Raw genomic sequence first — 18380 nt, 5'->3', positions numbered from 1 at the left:
TACCTTGGCTTCTACTGCATTTGCGTAACAGGCGGATTACTTGTGGAGTGCAATGGTTAGAGCGTTGGACTAGTTAACTGCGGTTGCAAAATTGGAACCCCTGAGCTGACAAGGTGAAAATCTGTCGTTCTGCCCCTGAACAAGGCAGTTAACCCACAGTTCCTAGGCAGTCATTGAAAATAAGAATGTGTTCTTAACTGACTTGTCTAGTTAAATAAAATATATCAAATTTAAATAAAAAAAATTATCGGAAATCGGCGCCCAAAAATACCGATTCCCTATTGTTTCGAAAACTTGAAATCGGCCATTCCGATTAATCGGTCGACCTCTACTTTGGATGTCCCCCCCAACACCACCAGAATGTTTGAGAAAGATTGGTGTTATAGATATTTAGTTTTTATAGGGAACAATAACTTTTAGGCACATCCGGTGTGCAAAAACAGTGCAATTACCACATTCAAACACTTTGGAGGAGTTGAAAGGACACTTGAATGTACCCTGGATACCCCATAACACCAGCACAATGTTTGAGTGAGATTGATATGGTAATTTTTTTAATTTTTTAATACTTTACAAATACCAATTTTAGGAATTTAAAATATGTAATAGCATTGGAATTACCTACTTTACAGATATATGCCACTTTGGAGAGGTTTAGGTACACATCAATAATGATCTTGTTAGCTTGTCAATTAAATATTACTTACTAGCACACACAAAATACATGTTTTTGTTTGAATGTTCTGATAATTTCCTCATACTATCCCAGATGTCATCTGTCCAAGTATATCATGTTTTGGCTTGTCAGAATCATGTAATTACACATGAATAGCAGTTACTTTTGGGTGTCTAATTAGGTAGACATCTACATTCTAAGAGGCTAGTCTGTTTAGCTACCTAGCTAACTTCAGCAACCTAAATACTTTGCTCTGAGTCTGGCTGGCACTGGCGGGTGTATGGGATAATGTTAGTTACAACATGGTGAGGGTGAATTAAATTCTTCAACATCTTGCTAGCTAGCAATATTAGCGATGCCAGCTGCAGTCACATATTGGCTGCCTAGCAACATGTCGTCATTTCTCATTTCTGAAGGCAGTGGAAATGCAATTTGAGCTAACCCACCAAGGCCAGCCCAACCTGGGTTGACTTCAAAGTGCCAATGGAAATGGGGCTTCAGTGGGATTTTCTCCATATTGTTTGCATCTGTCTAATTATTACTGTTTTCTAGTTTTTTTGATTGTCGTTTAAAAAAATGTTTATGGTCTCAGGCATCGGCCACATACTCATGAACACGTTGATGAGAAGCAAATTGTTTACTTGGCCAATCAATGAGGCCCAGATAGAGAACGAAAACCTTGAGAAACTGCCCTGGCCCACCAGGACTGTGGGCACGGATCAATCAAGCTACAGCGTTGACTCCTTTCTAGTTCAGGTTCCTGTTCACTAGGAACTGAAATGGAAGAAAACAGACTAAAACCGGGAGGGACTACCTGCACTCTTAATCCAATAGTTGTCCAAATCAGAAGCTCATTTTTGTTTTCTGTAGCAAAACACTTTGAAACATTTTCCGTTTGTCCTAATGAAACATTGTTGTTTTCTAGTTCTGTTGAACACTTGATGTTTATTTTCCTCCATATTTTTTGTTGTCCTCTAAGGTTTGTGGCCCCTTCGCTCAGAGGCTGGGAGAGAGACAGACGATATGCTGGTCCTGTCTTTCGTGGGCCAGACAAGGTGAGACAACCAGTGGTGGCCTTATAGAAAGGTTCTGCACGTGTTGACCACAATACAATCGCTCCCTGTTCAGTCTGGTGAAGCCTTGCCTAATGCCTCACACAGTACCTTGTTTATATGACAAGTTATTGATTTGACACATTATAACAAAAGGGAGAATAGACAGATAAAACAAAATATTTATTTAATTTCAGAGTCAGACATGGTTGACATGGATAGATTTTTACACTAATTGTAACGAGACAATTTTACAAAGGTTGAAATGATCAAATGCATGAAAAAACTGTTGGTCACTAAATCCAGGGAAAACTAGGACCATGAAAAAACAACCAGCTGGCTCTCTTCACCTGCTATTACACTTAAACAAATTCACTAAGATATGCCCACTACAGTGCTGTCTGGTCAGAACATGATGTTGAGGCCCATATTCAACACTTGGTCACCAACACACGCAAACATGGGCATAGATGATTTGATTTTTAAAGTTATTTTATATTTTTTGTGTGGTTCTAAAAGGGGAAACAATACAATCATTTGAATTTACTAAGATAACTGTACATATGTAATATAACAATAAGCAGATGAGCAAACTGTGGTATAATATAAACATATGAATGAATCCCATAGTATATCATCTAGACATCATTAAAGAATATACTCTGCCAGAGAGATATATGTAGAAGGCCTAAGGCATGGAGCCTTATAGCTGGCTGAGATCTTAATTTAGGGCTACTGCGCCTGTGCTGGTGCACAGAAAGAGCTGGAACATTCTGGGAACTTCTAGAATCTGTAGAATGGTACTAGCTACTACACAACACAAGGCTATACACATTGCAGATATAAATATATTGCAGCTATAGCATGTATATAATATAAACAATGCTAATACAATATTGAGTATGCTAGACGCACTCAATAAACACACTTGTAGCAATAATAATAACGATACTGCACTTATTGCAATGGACATACACAACACTTAGTTAGGAAACAGCATGTGAACAGTTGCTCAGCACTTCCTTCTTGCAACAGCATGTAAACACTTAATAACTTGAGGTGTCGAGGGCAGTGCCCTACATTGCGTCCAAGCATCCTTATTGGTTGGGAAAGTCAATCTGATTGGCTTTCAGGCATGTCAATCATTTGGGAGGGCCAGCCTTGTTTTTACAATGTACGTGGCCTATTTTCACTGAACAAAAATATAAATGCAACATGCAACAATTTCTAAGATTTTACTGAGTTACAGTTGATATAGGTTAATGAGTCAATTGAGATAAATATTTTAGGCCTTGGATTTCACATGACTGGGAATACAGATGTGCATCTGTTGGTCACAGATGCCTTAAAAAAAGTAGCAACGTGGATCAGAAGATTAGTCAGTATCTGGTGTGACCACCATTTGCCTCATGGAGTGTAACACATCTCCTTTGCATAGAGTTGATCAGGCAGTTGATAATGGCCTGTGGAATGTTATCCCACTCTTCAATGGCTGTGCAAAGTTGCTGGATATTGGTGGGAACTGGAACATGCTGTCATGCACGTCAATTCAGATCATCCCGAACAAGCTCAATGGGTGACATGTCTGGGTGACATAATTATCAAAGTTGGAGTCTATGCTATTCTCATTCACAGATTTATTTTGAATGATGTATTTTAGGCCACAAGAAGGGACATTGAACAGACAATACAAGATGGAGAAATAAAATGAGGACTCAAAGAACATAGGCTACAGCTAAGGAATGTTAATGAAAGAAATGGCTAGTTGGCCGATGCCCTTTTCCAACTTATTCTAGCAATGTGCAACCTACTACAACACGTACAGTAGCTTAAGCCTAATAAGAGAGAAGGATAACGGGAAAAATGGGAATAAGTTTATAAGTATCAAGTTGAGGACAGCAGAGTTGCTCTGCAGCCCGTGATGATTTACAACTCGGAACAAAACCGCACAGCCAGCGATGCACTTTGACTTGCGCCATCTGTGACCTTCGGGCACAGACCGGCCTAAGCTAATTACACGTCTCTTTCGTGCCACAGCTCCCCCAGAGTGGAATAAGCTTTTCGAAAAGATTTGAGGCCACTAAATATACTACAGCGTTGTATAGCGATCAATGTCATGATTCCCTCCTGTAGCATGCCAGCCAAATGCGTAGCAGTCATTTTTGTGTTGTACTTTCTTTTTGTATGTTATTTTGTATGGCTGCTAGGGAAGGATAACATTGTCAATGGGCAAGTGCAGAAAATTATGTCAGATCCCTCCTATGTACTTCACTTATTTTCAGTCACCCTTTTGACCGATGGTATTCTGGGCCTTTTTTTGTGACTTCAGCTTTTCAACAAGTAAAAAAAATATGTCCTACTTATCCAAAGGACAAGTGACCAAAAAAAAGTTAATGTCAAGCCCTGGATTGGCATGACAATGGGCCTCAGGATCTTGTCAAGGTATCTCTGTGCATTCAAATTGCCATCGATAAAATGCAATTGTGTTCCTTGTCCGTAGCTTATGCATGTCCATATCATAACCCCACCGCCACCATGGGGCACTCTGTTCATAAAGTTGACATCAGCAAAATGCTTTCCAACACGTTGCCATACACGCTGTCTGCCATCTGCCCGGTACAGTTGAAACCAAGATTAATCCTTGAAGAGCTCACGTCTCCAGCAAGCCAGTGGCCATCGAAGGTGAGCATTGCCCACTGAAGTCTGTTACGACACCCAACTGCAGTCAGGTCAAGACCCTGGTGAGGATGACAAACACGCAGATCAGCTTCCCTAAGACGGTTTCTGACAGATTGTGCAGAAATTGTTCGGTTGCGCAAACCCACAGGTTCATCAGCTGTCAGGGTTGCTCCTCTCAGACTAACCCGCCAGTGAAGAAGCCTGATGTGCAGATCCTGGGCTGGTGTCATTACACGTAGTCTGCAGTTGTGAGGCCTGTTGGACCTTTGCTAAAATTACGGAGGTGGCTTATGGTAGAGAAATTAACAAAATAATCTGCCAGTAGCTCTGGTGAACGCTCCAAATTTGTGCACATTTGGGCGAAATAAGCTTTTTGTGCATATTAAACATTTCTGGGATCTTTTATTTCACCTCATGAAACATGGTACCAACACTTTTTACATGTTGTGTTTATATTTTTAAGTATATAAGTCGTTCCGTGTTTCCTCAGGGTGCTGATGCTAAGCGGGGAGGAAGTGGAGGAGACTGAGTTGCCTGGCTTTGTGGACAACCTGCAGACCTTCTACTGTGGCAACGTTGCCCACCAGCAGCTCATCCAGGTATACACAAATGCGCGCGCACACACTAGTGATGAGGGGAAAAAAATCTATTGTTGCATATAGGGATATTATTTTTCACGTTATGTGGTATTGACTATTGCAATATTTCTGTGCTAATTGGCTGTACCTGCACCAAAACTAATTTATTACCATGACTGATTAAAATGTTTCTCATGGCTCTCTTATCCCTCTGCGCTAGACCTATGATGAGCAATATGTTTGGAACATCGAATCGCAATAAAATCAGTATTGAATCGCAATACATATACAGTGCCTTCAGAAAATATTTATACTTATTCCACATTTTGTTGTTAGAGCCTGAATTCAAAATGGATTGTTTTTCTCAACCAGCTACTGACAATACCCCATAATCACAGTGAAAACATATCTTACATTTTTGGGGCAAATTTATTGAAAATTCGATATGTAAATTCAATATTTCTGTAAGTATTCACCCTCCTGAGTCATTACTTCATTAGAAGCACCTTTGGCTGCGATTTTAAAGCATCTTGGGTATGTCTATCAGCTTTGCACATCTGGATTTGGGGATCCATGCTGGCTGTAAAAATCCCTCCATGCGAGGTTGAAAACCAAATGGCCAACAACCTATCCTCCTACTAGGCCTATCGTAATAGCTTTAAGATATGGTTAGTGATGAACAGGAGCTTATTTCCCAAATATTCAAGCCTACTAAGGTGTTGTCCTAAAGTTAGTGGCTTTCAAGAATGAAAGTCCTACAGCCTCAGCTATTCTCATTCACAGCTTTATGAGAGAGGTGACAAATATTTTTTATTGTTCTATTTTGAGGCAAATAAATTTATTGTTATCCCATTCTGAAGACTGTAGACTGCTTCTATCCAGGCCGTGATGTAGGCCTATAACCTATCTCACTACGGCCTGTTCCTCATCAGACAGTCACTGCGCCATCATGTGCTTCTGCCACGCGGACACACACACACCTGTGCCACACACAATTACACACACGCTTGCACTTTGTCAATGGAGCAGAATATCTTTTCCTCTGCTAAACTGATGTGTAATGGTTGTTTTTATCCGGTGGGCACCTGGCACAACAGGTGAGAGAAATTGCACATGAACAAGAATCACTTGCCTTAAACTAAATGTATTTGTATGTGCCGTTGTGAATCAAACAAATACACATGTGAACACAGTGTTCAAACAGTGAATCGTGCGACGGTGCCAATATATTTATGTACTGTGTGTGTGTGTGTGTGTGTGTGTGTGATTCAGATCACGTCAGGCGGTGTGCGTCTGGTAATGCAGGACAGCAAGGCCCTGGTGTCTGAGTGGAAGGAGCCGCTGGGCCGGAACATCAGCGTGGCTGCATGTAACTCCTCCCAGGTGGTGCTGGCCGTGGGCCGCGCCCTCTACTATCTCCAGATCCTCTCTGGGGAACTCAAACAGATCAGGTACACACAACTCAAATCCAGTTCAACTTTATTTACAGTGTTGTTAAACACCACCTGAGACGTGGTGAGCCCCAGGCCAACTGAATTGTAGCTTTAAGTATGAATAAAAGTTAAATCAACAGAAGAAATGACAAACACAGTTCCTTCAGACAGTATTCATACCACTTATTCCACATTTTGTTGTTACAGCCTTACTATAAGTAAGTAAAAGTAATAGTTTGTAGAAGCACCTTTTGGCAATGATTATAGCTGTGAGTTTGTCTGGGTAAGTCTCTAAGAGCTTTGCATGCCTGGATTGAGAAACATCTACCCATTTTAATATTTTCTAAATTATTCAAGCTCTGTCAGATTGGTTGTTAGACAAAAATGTTCAGGTCTTGCCATAAATTAAGTCAACTAATTTGGCCACTCAGGAACATTCACACATGGCAGCATATGCTGTGGGTATTCTTTTCAGCGGCAGGGACTGGGAGGCTAGTCAGGATCTAGGGAAAGATGAACGGAGCAAAGTACAGAGATCCTTGATTAAAACCTGCTCCAGAGTGCTCAGGACCTTAGGCTGGGACGAATGTTCACCTTCCAACAGGACAACGATCCTAAGCGCACAGCCAAGACAACACAGGAGTGGCTTTAGGACAAGTCTCAATGTCCTTGAGTGGCCTTGCCAGAGCCTAGACTTGAAACCAGATCGAACATCTCTGGAGAGGCCTGAAAATAGCTGTGCAGCGACGCTCCCCACCCAACTTGACAGGGCTTGAGAGGATGTGCTGAGAAGAATGGGAGAAACTCCCCAAATACACGCGTGCCAAGCTTGTGGTGTCATACCCAAGAATACTCGTGACTGTAATCCCTGCCAAATGTGCTTCAACAAAGTACTGAGTAAAGGGTCTGAATACTTATGTAAATGTGATAGTTCAGGTTTTTTTAAATGATAAATTTGCCAACATTTCTAAAAACCTGTTTTTGCTTAATCATTATAGGGTATTATTTGTAGATTGGTTGAGGGGAAACAAACCATTTGAATCATTTTAGAATAAGGTTGTAATGTAGCATGATGTGGGAAAGTGAATGGGTCTGAATACATTCCGAATGCACACATACACAGTTTGAGTCAGCTCTACAGGCCATCATCATGCCTGAGCTTGTCTTACACTGCTCTTCGAGGAACGCTCTACTAATGTGGTCTGGTTCAGTAAACACTGTTTAAGTGACTGTTGATGCTCAGCTGTAGCAAAAACTGTGCCTTTTTGAGAGTGGGCTGTACCAACACACACTGGGGCAAAACATATGTCAATTAAGTAAATCTTGGCTACACAACATAAAGTGCTTTGAGCACCTTTAAATGCACTTTATAAATCTAATTCCCATATTAGGGTGTAGTGACATACCCAATGGGTTGGAGGATTCTCTTCACTCATCTTGAAAAATACCTATACTAAACATGTGTAAATCAATCAGTCCGTCATCATTAACACAATGGAAGTATCCGACCGAGGAAAAACAAATTGGGAGAATTTAAGGCGCTGTGGCAAACAATAATGCAGACACTAGGGATGGGGATGTGAGCATGCCAGTCTGGGCAGGTTGAGGTGTAGTCATTGTTTGTGTGCGTCTGTTAAGTTGTTCATATTAGGAGTAAAAACGCAATACATATATCAAATGTGTTCTATCGTTTTTAGTATTTAAAACATTTTAAAAAGTTTTATATATAATTTAATAAAACATTTATCCAATCTCATGCTGTTCTGTTTTTCCCCCCTCAGCACGGTGGAAATGGAGCATGAGGTGGCCTGCCTAGACATCACGCCCCTGGGGGAGGGTGGAGAGTCGCCCCTCTGCGCCGTGGGCCTGTGGACGGACATATCGGCACGGGTCCTCAAGCTGCCCTGCTTCACCGCCCTGCACAAGGAGATGCTCGGAGGAGGTGAGAGGGGGTGGAGATTCAAGTGTACTAAAGGGATAGTCCAGGTGTGATGGCTGGATGGATAGATGGAGCAACTGATTTGAACCTTTGTGTAGCCAGGTAAGTCTGTGTAACTTTGCGAAAAAGCTCATTTCTGCTGGGGATGGGCACGAGTACTCGGTTCAAGGTTTTGTATACGGTGACTATTAATCGGCAACATTTTTATAAATGCAACTATTTAGCAGGTAAAATGTATATAAGCACTGACAGTGTTTGTTTGGAGTCTGTCCGTGAAAATATTGGTTTAGTTTTTAGTTGAGTATCAGAACAAACCGTAATTGGAGAAACTGTTATCGCAGCCCCCATTTCACGCTAACATGCGAGTATTCGAGTATGTACAATTATTTTCCAGTGGCGCAGTGGTTAAGGGCGCTGTACTGCAGCGCCAGCTGTGCCACCAGAGACTCTGGGTTGAGACTCCTGGGTTCACGCCCAGGCTCTGTCGTAACCGGCCGCGACCGGGAGGTCCGTGGGGCGACGCACAATTGGCCTAGCGTCGCCCGGGTTAGGGAGGGTTTGGCCGGTAGGGAAATCCTTGTCTCATCGCGCACCAGCGTACACCAGTGCACTCGAACATAGACATACTTTCAAATGTCCACTGTTTTGTTGCCCAACGTGTTCTTTTAGTAAAGCTTCTGTAAAATCGAACATTTTAATTTTAAAAAATATGATTGGAAGCTGCAAAAAAAAATCTGTATTGGACATTCTCTTTGTTATCATTATTTACGGATGTGTTTATAAACCCCTCCTATTCAAAGCCTGTGTAACTTGTCCATGAAAGTGGAGGGAATCCTAAGGGACAGAACCACTCTTGCTGCTTCCACACATCCTAGATCCATTTGCAATGTTGCACAACCATGTGGAAGCTGTTATGTGACCTAGCTGTCAATACTTTTCTTAATTGCACCTCGGGGGATGAATAATAGAGTTGTTTTGACAGTGGAATTCTGCTGCTATTCCAAAGCTTTTCACACATTTTACGCGTTTGTCTGTGTGTGTGTGTGTCTGTGTAGAAATTATCCCGCGCTCCATCCTGATGACGACGTTCGAGGGCGGCTACTACCTGCTGTGTGCCCTGGGAGACGGAGCGCTCTTCTACTTCGGCCTGGACCTGACTACAGGTCAGGCTGCTGGAGCAACACATACTGCTGTTGACTTTTGATTGAGTCACATTTGAATAAACATTCCAGACGGTTTAACTGCACCATCATGTAATTTATTGATAGAACAAATTAGGTTAAGATATGTAAAATGGGCATGTTCATTGTCTTAACAGCTGCAGTTCGATTCTGTTTCAACCCACATGTCAAACTCTTCATTGGAAATACAATGAGTGTACAAAACATGAGGAACACCTCCCTAATATTGAGTTGCAGCCCCTTATGCCCTCAGAACAGCCTCAATTGGTCGGGACTACAAGGTGTAGAAAGTGTTCCATAGGGATGCTCGCCCAGGTTGACTCCAATGCTTCCCACAGTTGTCAAGTTGGCTGGATGTCCATTCTTGATACACACGGGAAACTGTTGAGTGTGAAAAACTCTGCAGTGTTTATGTTCTTGACGCACTCAAACCGGTGTGCCTGGCACCTACTGCCATACCCCATTCAAAGGCACTGAAATATTTTGTCGGCCCCATTCACCATCTGAATGGCACAAATACACAATCCCCTTCATGTACGCTGATTTAACAGTAAGGGATTCACCTGGTCAGTGTATGTCATGGAAAGAGCAGGTGTTCCTAATGATATTGACACTCAGTGTATATTGAAAATGGAAAAGGTTTTGGATTGGAATTGGCGCTTATCTCCTGAATAGACTGAATTGAAGGTGCGCTTAATCCTGTCAAGTTGGCAAACTTATTGTTAAACTGTTTTGCATTGACCCTGTTGTGTTGCCAACAGGCGTGCTGAGCGAGCGTAAGAAGGTGACTTTGGGCACCCAGCCCACGGTGCTGAGGACCTTCCGCTCCCTGTCCACCTCCAACGTGTTTGCCTGCTCCGACCGGCCCACCGTCATCTACTCCTCCAACCACAAGCTGGTCTTCTCCAATGTCAACCTCAAGGAGGTCAACTACATGTGTCCGCTCAACTCCGAGGGCTACCCCGACAGGTTAGTCAGTCACGCGCGTCTCAATAGTCCAAAGTGGCATCCTTAGCACGTCTTCTCCATTTGGACTGATGTGAGACGATTTGAACAGGTTTAAACGGAAACCTTTTAAACCCCCCGTCACCTGTTCTGTGTTTTCAGACCAGTGCAAGAGGAGACTAAGAAGTCCGTTGTGGTTATTTTTCCTCATTCAAGGAAGAAAGGACATTAATGATTACAAAGCTCGAAATAATATGCAACTTATCTGTTGTTGGTGTGGTTGTAACCTGTGTTTCTGTGTCTTTGACAGTCTGGCTCTGGCCAACAACAGCACTCTCACCATCGGGACCATCGACGAGATCCAGAAGCTCCACATTCGCACGGTTCCCCTCTACGAGTCTCCCAGGTAAGAGGGAACAACACCAGTAGAAATAGTACAACAGAGTAGAAGTGTATCTACCCAATGGATTTACCCTCAGGTAAATCAAGAGCGACACATTTATTTATTTACATTTATTTGTTTCTTTTTACTCTTTCCTTTCTCACTCTCTCACTCCCCCCTTCAATCTCTCCACTTTATTCTCCCTTCTCGCTCCCTTCCTCTCTCAGGAGAATCTGTTACCAGGAAGTGTCTCAGTGTTTCGGGGTGCTGTCCAGCCGCGTGGAGATGCAGGACGCCAGTGGGACCACTGCAGCGGTGCGCCCCAGCGCGAGTACTCAGGTAGCTGCACACCATCTGGTATTTCACTGTACCACTGCCAGGATCTCCTATTCTGAGCCCTTATTCATAAGTATTCGCAGAATAGGAGTGCTGATCAAGACCTTTTGAATATGGGCCCCGAGCCTTGTTTCCCCATATTCAACGGTTTTCATGATGCATCGTGACTTAAGTGCAACTGTGTGTTTTGTGAAAGAACAGTCCGTAAATATCTGTAAACTTCGCTCTATATGAGCTAAAGCATCAGCATCTAGAGTTACTGTATTTTATTTAGCACGTTTAGTGCAATTATGTTTTCTGGGGGGGGGAATGGCTTGAATGCTAGTGATGCACATCGCTTGGCTGACAAGGTGTCCAGATGACTTAGTTTAGTCTAGGTTTAATGCACATAATGACTAAAGATAAGAAAGGAGAAAAATAATATTATTTACAAGAACACTTTTCCCCTAGCCTTGTGGTGGTTCATAGTCTGGATTTCCCTATCTCCCCCTCTCCCTACCTCTCCCCACCTCTCCCCAGGCTCTGTCTAGCAGTGTGAGCTCCAGTAAGCTGTTCCCCAGCAGCACCTCCCCACACGAGACCTCCTTCGGGGAGGAGGTGGAGGTGCACAGCCTCCTGGTGGTCGACCAACACACCTTCGAAGGTAAGTTCCCCTTAAAACCGTCTTGATTAAGGAGAATATTTGTCAATTTGAAGTTAATTAATGTGATCTGTTACTGGTGATTGGTAAGCTGATGGTTGTACTCTTGAGGAGTACACAAAAATCATACCTTTTTGTGGTGATTTTGTCCTCAATACCGTCATTTTTCACGTGTGTTCATCCTCACAGTGCTCCACGCCCACCAGTTCCTCCAGAGTGAGTACGCCCTCAGCATGGTGTCCTGCCGCCTGGGCAGGGACCCCGCGGTCTACTTTATCGTTGGCACAGCGATGGTCTACCCAGAGGAGGCTGAGCCCAAGCAAGGCCGCATCATCGTCTTCCACTACACTGACGGTTAGGACAAATGTTTTCTTTCTTCCATTCTCATTGTTCTCACTCACTCTTTCCCTTTATTCTTTTCCTGTTTTTTTTTTCACCCCCCTCTTTCATATCCTCCTGTTTTTTTGCTCGCACTCTTTCTCACACTTTCTTCTACTGTCTCTTTCTTCCCCTCATCTTTGTATCTCTCTTTCTCGCTCACCTTTCCATGCCTCTTCCTCCCTTGACAGTGCCTGATAGCACCTTCCTATCGATAATCATCTCAGTCGTGAAGATGAATGACTCCCGAGTGAACAGATGCTGTGAATACTGTATCAGGGAGCTATAAAACTAGCCTGAAAACCAAACTGGTGTGCTGCAATTCACCATTTGTTTAAAAGAACTGCCTGGAATCCAAACCATTTAAGCTGGGTTTCACCATTCTTTCACAGTGAAACAAACGGTTAAATTAAACACATCAGTTTGGATTTCAGGCTACTGTAACACCAGCCCTGACCCAGACGGTGTTATTTCTCTTCTGTGTAGGTAAGCTGCAGACGGTTGCAGAGAAGGAGGTGAAGGGAGCCGTCTACTCCATGGTGGAGTTCAATGGCAAACTACTGGCCAGCATCAACAGCACAGTGAGTACTTTTGGTTTAAAAAGTAGATTTTTTATTTTTATTTTTTAAAGCCAGCTCCTATTTTTACAAGCTATAGTTGTAGATACTCACAAGGAGGGACATTTTTACATCCACTTTAAATTAAAACTTTCACTTTTGTCTCTCCATTGCTGTTAATGCATCACTAAGGGAATATTTGATTTAAGAGAGTCGGTTACTTTCGCCCCATGGTACTTGGCATAAAAAAGAAATGAAAGGAGACATTCCGCAGGCTAAGTCTTATTTCTCAATCCTGACTTTAAAATTTGTTTAAAAAAAAAAGAAAACCTTTGCCTTGTGTTGCTGCCTTGTCAAATTCAGTGCTTCCTCTACAATGGACCGTACTGGCCATAATGACTGCCACAGTGAAACTGTAGTTATCGGACTCACAACCATACAGAATGAGTGTTAGGGATGAACTTGAACTACAGAGAATTTAGTTGATTTGAACTTTATCCAGTAGTATTCTTTCAAATGGAACGTTGGAATCGGAAGGAACGTTGGAATCGGAAGGAACATTGACGGGAGTATTTATTGTAATTGCGTGATAAACATGTCTCCAACAAAAAAACAACCTGGGTGCTTTCGAGTCCTTGTTACTCCAAAGCTCCTCAACAATTGTGTATATCAATATCAACGCATCATCAATGTGCGCCCGCCCCAGGTGCGTCTGTACGAGTGGACCGCCGAGAAGGAGCTGAGGACAGAGTGTAACCACTACAACAACATCATGGCACTCTACCTAAAGACCAAAGGAGACTTCATCCTGGTGGGAGACCTGATGAGGTCTGTACTGCTGCTGGCCTATAAACCCATGGAGGGCAACTTTGAGGAGGTAAGGAATGATACTAAGTGAGGCCCTGCCAGTGTTCCAATTCTCCACCCTTTTCCCCTTAGAGGATGGGGGATGTGCTCAGTGCCACACTTCGAGGAGGGTGTAGAATTGGAACCCAGACTGGGTACAGACTTTAAGGTCTAAATTATGATTTGTTTTGGTTTTCTGCTCATATCCAGTTTTTTTTTCATCATGGGTGGTTCCTCCTTGGAATACAGCATTCTCCAAAATATAGATTTGAATGCTTTTATTTTGTCGCACTCATTTCTCATGGGCTATATCGAGGAGGATTCAACACCAAACACTTCTAATTAATAAAAACTTGAGTGATGAGTTGGAACCATTTTCTATCAATAATTGCACCTCTTGGCTTAATAAAGTTTATTGAATGGATTTGAGCCACTGGTGATACGCCTGCTTTTCCCCTGTCACTCTTCTCAGATCGCCCGTGACTTCAATCCCAACTGGATGAGTGCTGTGGAGATCCTGGACGATGACAACTTCCTGGGGGCGGAGAATGCCTTCAACCTCTTTGTTTGTCAAAAAGACAGGTGAGGTGGCATCTGACCTCTTTCTAGAATCCTCTCACCTTGGAAGGAGGGAAATAAATAGTATGCATAGAATCGCTGAAGGACTAAATGAGATGGAGCCCGGCCCAGACATGTCCTCGCAATCTGACCACCGTCCTCCATAAGCCATCGACTTAATCATCCATGATCACTGAATTCCCGTTGACCTTTAACCTTCTCTCTGATGTTTGCTGATGCCACCGTTTCTCTCTTCTCGTCCTTCCTCCTGTGCTCTTTTGTCTTCAGTCATCAAATTTGCATTCTATCACTGTACCTTATTTCTCTAACTCTTCCCTCACGCGCTTGTTTTTTCTTACTCATTACCTGTCATCTACATCTATTGCTTTTCCCAGTTATCTTTTTCTGCCTGCCTCTGTATCGTTCGCTTTATCCCTGCCATTTTTTCTCAATTATAATAAATGGGCACACATTTCCAAAGCAGAAATGTATAAATAGATAGGTACAATGATTAGAATCAAAAATAAACTTTTTGTGCCATCTCTGAAATGTAGCCTTTTTTAGAACTAAATGAATGGGTACACATTGCCAAAGCATTAAATCATTTGGACCAAAATAGAAGATGACCCTTCCTCTCTCCCTTGGCAGCGCGGCCACTACAGACGAGGAGCGACAACACCTGCAGGAGGTGGGCGTGTTCCACCTGGGGGAGTTTGTCAATGTCTTCTCCCATGGGTCACTGGTGCTGCAGAACCTGGGCGAGAGCTCCACCCCCACGCAGGGCTCCGTCCTCTTTGGCACCGTCAACGGCATGATCGGTAATGGCCCCCACTGCCACACGCCAGGGGTGTATTCACTAGAAACCAAATGAGACCAAACAGGGAGGGCCTAACCTGAATTTGTCAAAATAAGAAATGTTTATTTTTTTCTTCTGTTGCACAATGTTTTTCTATGGTTTGTTTGCGGTAATGAATACACGCCAGGGTCGTAGAGCATGCAGTAGCACAAAACATTTTATGACCGCAAGAGAGAGGTTTGTGTTCTGTATTTTTCTGGTGCCTACTGAACTAGTACTGATGCCGGTTTCAAGGTCCCAAATGCCCTCGTGCCTTTTTTTTTTTTTAGGCTATGTACTGTTAGTGTAGCGGTCTGCTCTACAGATTTGCCTCAACTACAAGTGAGAGGTGGGGAGCAGTGGAGAGGGGATGAAAGTAATTTCCAAGTGACTGTCCAAAATCAAAGTCACGTTCCTTTCTCCATTTCTTTCATAGCTGTGTTAATAAAGAAAGGGGAATGATGATTTGAATGTTCAGTGAATTCTGCCATTACTATTATTTCACTGAGGCACCTTCACAATTCTGCTGAAAGCTTTTCCTGGTAAGAGAACCTTTTCTCTGAGTAAGCACCTCTGGTCATTCCCGGGTTGACTGCTAATGAGCAATGAAGCAAAAATATATACAGGCTCTTTTTAAAGTAGTGAAAATGTATTAGTCCCCTGCAAAAAGCTGCACAACACATTTGTGTTTGTGGACATCATGTTCAGAAGACCACACTCAAATTCCCTCTCAAGCTTTCATCTTTTTTCCTTCACTAGATATGAGTGGCGAGCATACTGCTCTGCATACCTCATCCATTTCGTTTCTCCTTTTTCTCTTCTCCCATAAATGACAAGCCATCTGTCTTATGTCTCTAGGTCTTGTGACCTCTCTGTCCGAGGGCTGGTATAGCCTGCTGCTGGACCTGCAGAACCGACTCAACAAGGTCATCAAGAGCGTGGGCAAGATCGAGCACAGCTTATATCCTTTCCTTTTGGTGTGGGGGGGGTTCACGCGGACAAAAACCTGCCCCTTGTGTATCACATTGAAAGTCCCTTTTCAGAACTGGTGAGCATCACTGTCACGGGTGGCAACTTGGTACTACCTTGACGTGGCTGTAAGAAGGGTAATGGTTGTCATAACATGCCTAGCCCGTATATGAATGAATGACGCTGTGTTTTACCATGTCGTGTGAATGAAGTTGACCACCTGAAGTTGACACGTAGTGCCTGTCTGCCTGTCACCCATATAAGACGAGACAGTGGTTGATTACAGGGGGAGTCACAGGGAAGAGTCATTACGGTTGTGACTGTCATGGAATTTTGGATAACGGTAATTGGCCAGCCAAATGACCGCGGTCACTGTAATAACCTCCTCCACTTCTGACTGCATGTGCTGCCATAAAAATAGAATGACTAGAACAGGTGTCCCAATACAAGTCAATGATGGCATAATGGGTGGATTTGGGTCCATTGCGAGGCGCAAAGCAGGAAGTCTACCCATCAATATGTGCTGTGATTTGCTGATTCAACTGACATTAGAAAAAATACATTCCAATTGCATGAACCACATCGGTTAACATAAATTGAATCTACATTATCATGGAAATTATTGCGTCACAATACCAGGCAGTCCTGAGTGGCGCAGTGGTCAAAAGGTTCGATCCCAGGCTATGTCACAGCCGGCCTTGACCGGGAGCCATTGGCGCAATTGGCTCAGAGATGTCCCCGGTAGGGGGGTTGGCAGGGGGGCTTTCCATGACACGTCGCGCTGTAGTGACTCCTTGTGGCAGGGCCGGCACATGCAAGCAGACTTCGGTCATCAGTCGAACAGCGTTTCCTCCGACCCATTGGTGCAGCTGACTTACGGTTTAAGAGAGCAGTGTGATAAGTGGCACAGCCAGGCAGGTCATGTTTTGGAGGACGCATGACTCAACATTCACCTCTCCCGAGTCCATTTGGGAGTTGCACCGATGAGCCAAAGATTGTAATTTGGAGAGAAAATGGGGTAAAAAAATAAGCTTGTGGCCATTCCACCTTGAACTCATCTGATCTCGATAGCAGTGCATGTGCTCATATTTTAGTGAACATTCTATGAGTAAATGCAGCTTCCAGTCCTCAAAAGGACAGAGTTCCCTGTAAGAGGAGTGACTTTGCTGTAGGGGTATGTGTGTAGGTGTGTGTTGTTTGTCTTCCTTGACTTGGTGGCACCTGGAGGTCCTTCCATACAGAGCGTAAGACTGAGCAGGCCACGGGCTTCATCGACGGGGACCTCATCGAGAGCTTCCTGGACCTGGGCCGCGCCAAGATGCAGGAGGTGGTCAGCACGCTACAGGTACCAACACACATGCACGCTCTCTAAAGCACACACATACACGCTCTCACACCGCTACACACACTCATTCACTCGCTCTCACACACTAGCTTGCTCACACTTTTTGGACTGCAGTGACACTTAATAAAGGTACCACAGCTGTGCGGGCCAATCCAAACTGCTGGAACAGTGAGCTGACATAACACCCCCTTCTGCGTTTCAGATTGACGATGGCAGCGGCATGAAGCGCGAGGCCACCGTGGACGAGGTCATAAAGATTGTGGAGGAGCTGACAAGGATCCACTAGCCCCTCCCACCCAGAACCCGGCCATTATGGTGGGGTGGAGGGAGGGAACTGGGGGAGGGGTGGCTAGGGCTCTGTAAATACTTATAAATAAAAAGGTGTTTGCATGACTGTCCTTCAGACTTCAAATGAGTTGACAGTTTTTTTGTTGTTTTTTAAAATCTGATCCCAGGCGGGCCACCTCAATTCTTCACAGGTGCTTGGATAAACAAAATGGCCTGTCAATCATAACGAAGATGACGAGCAAAGGGACTGGTCAGAAAGCCATAAGTTATGGAAGAGAGGGAGGAGGGGGGAGGCCAGATCACTGCAGTGCAAGGACGGGGAGAGATGACTTGTGGATTTGACAGGGATCCACTAAAGTAGGAATGATTGAAGTCTGGAGAGAACATGAGTAAAAGAGAAGGAATGGGTGGAAAATGATACATTAGCTGTTTTGTCTGCCGTTTCTCCAAATAAAGGTTGCTTTAGTACTGTGTACCTCTGCGTTCGGGTCTTTGTGCACCATTGATGAAATACAGAGGTCTCTTGTCTTTCCACTGAGTGATATTCATTAAATTCAGTTGGTTTTGGGGTTTCAAAGCATGTCAAGTCTTACACCACAGTGTAATTTCAAAATAAATTTATATTTCAACAATTACATTCTATTAAGAAATGTATGCACTCACTACTTAATGTAAGTTGCTCTGGATAACAGCATCTGCTAAATGACAAATGTAAAAATGAATCCTTTTCAGTGACTTAACGTCACTGAGGGCAGTAATGGTC

General features: G+C 43.5%; 1 protein-coding gene and 1 non-coding gene across 2 annotated transcripts in view; both read left to right on the top strand.

The window, feature by feature from the left end:
* Positions 1 to 18092, top strand: part of LOC109884985 (DNA damage-binding protein 1) — a 28704-nt gene extending 10612 nt beyond the window's left edge. Inside the window, exons 10-26 of the mRNA XM_020476867.2 lie at positions 1656 to 1731; positions 4898 to 5006; positions 6258 to 6436; positions 8200 to 8360; positions 9413 to 9520; positions 10300 to 10507; positions 10794 to 10889; positions 11093 to 11204; positions 11721 to 11844; positions 12031 to 12195; positions 12706 to 12800; positions 13483 to 13653; positions 14095 to 14204; positions 14829 to 14998; positions 15874 to 15976; positions 17206 to 17329; positions 17532 to 18092. Of these exons, the coding sequence (XP_020332456.1) occupies positions 1656 to 1731; positions 4898 to 5006; positions 6258 to 6436; positions 8200 to 8360; positions 9413 to 9520; positions 10300 to 10507; positions 10794 to 10889; positions 11093 to 11204; positions 11721 to 11844; positions 12031 to 12195; positions 12706 to 12800; positions 13483 to 13653; positions 14095 to 14204; positions 14829 to 14998; positions 15874 to 15976; positions 17206 to 17329; positions 17532 to 17615 (2195 nt within the window). The 3' untranslated portion in view covers positions 17616 to 18092. The remainder of the gene's footprint in view (positions 1 to 1655; positions 1732 to 4897; positions 5007 to 6257; positions 6437 to 8199; positions 8361 to 9412; positions 9521 to 10299; positions 10508 to 10793; positions 10890 to 11092; positions 11205 to 11720; positions 11845 to 12030; positions 12196 to 12705; positions 12801 to 13482; positions 13654 to 14094; positions 14205 to 14828; positions 14999 to 15873; positions 15977 to 17205; positions 17330 to 17531) is intronic.
* LOC116372010 (small nucleolar RNA SNORA5) lies at positions 13120 to 13255 on the top strand. Its single transcript, XR_004209089.1, has one exon. It is a non-coding gene; the product is annotated as a small nucleolar RNA SNORA5 (small nucleolar RNA).
* Positions 18093 to 18380: the final 288 nt, after the last annotated feature.

The sequence above is a fragment of the Oncorhynchus kisutch genome, linkage group LG3 (assembly GCF_002021735.2).
Source record: "Oncorhynchus kisutch isolate 150728-3 linkage group LG3, Okis_V2, whole genome shotgun sequence".
NCBI classification, from domain to species: domain Eukaryota; kingdom Metazoa; phylum Chordata; class Actinopteri; order Salmoniformes; family Salmonidae; genus Oncorhynchus; species Oncorhynchus kisutch.
The sequence above is the reverse complement of the archived record's forward strand: the minus strand, read 5'-3'. Positions and strand labels throughout refer to the sequence as shown.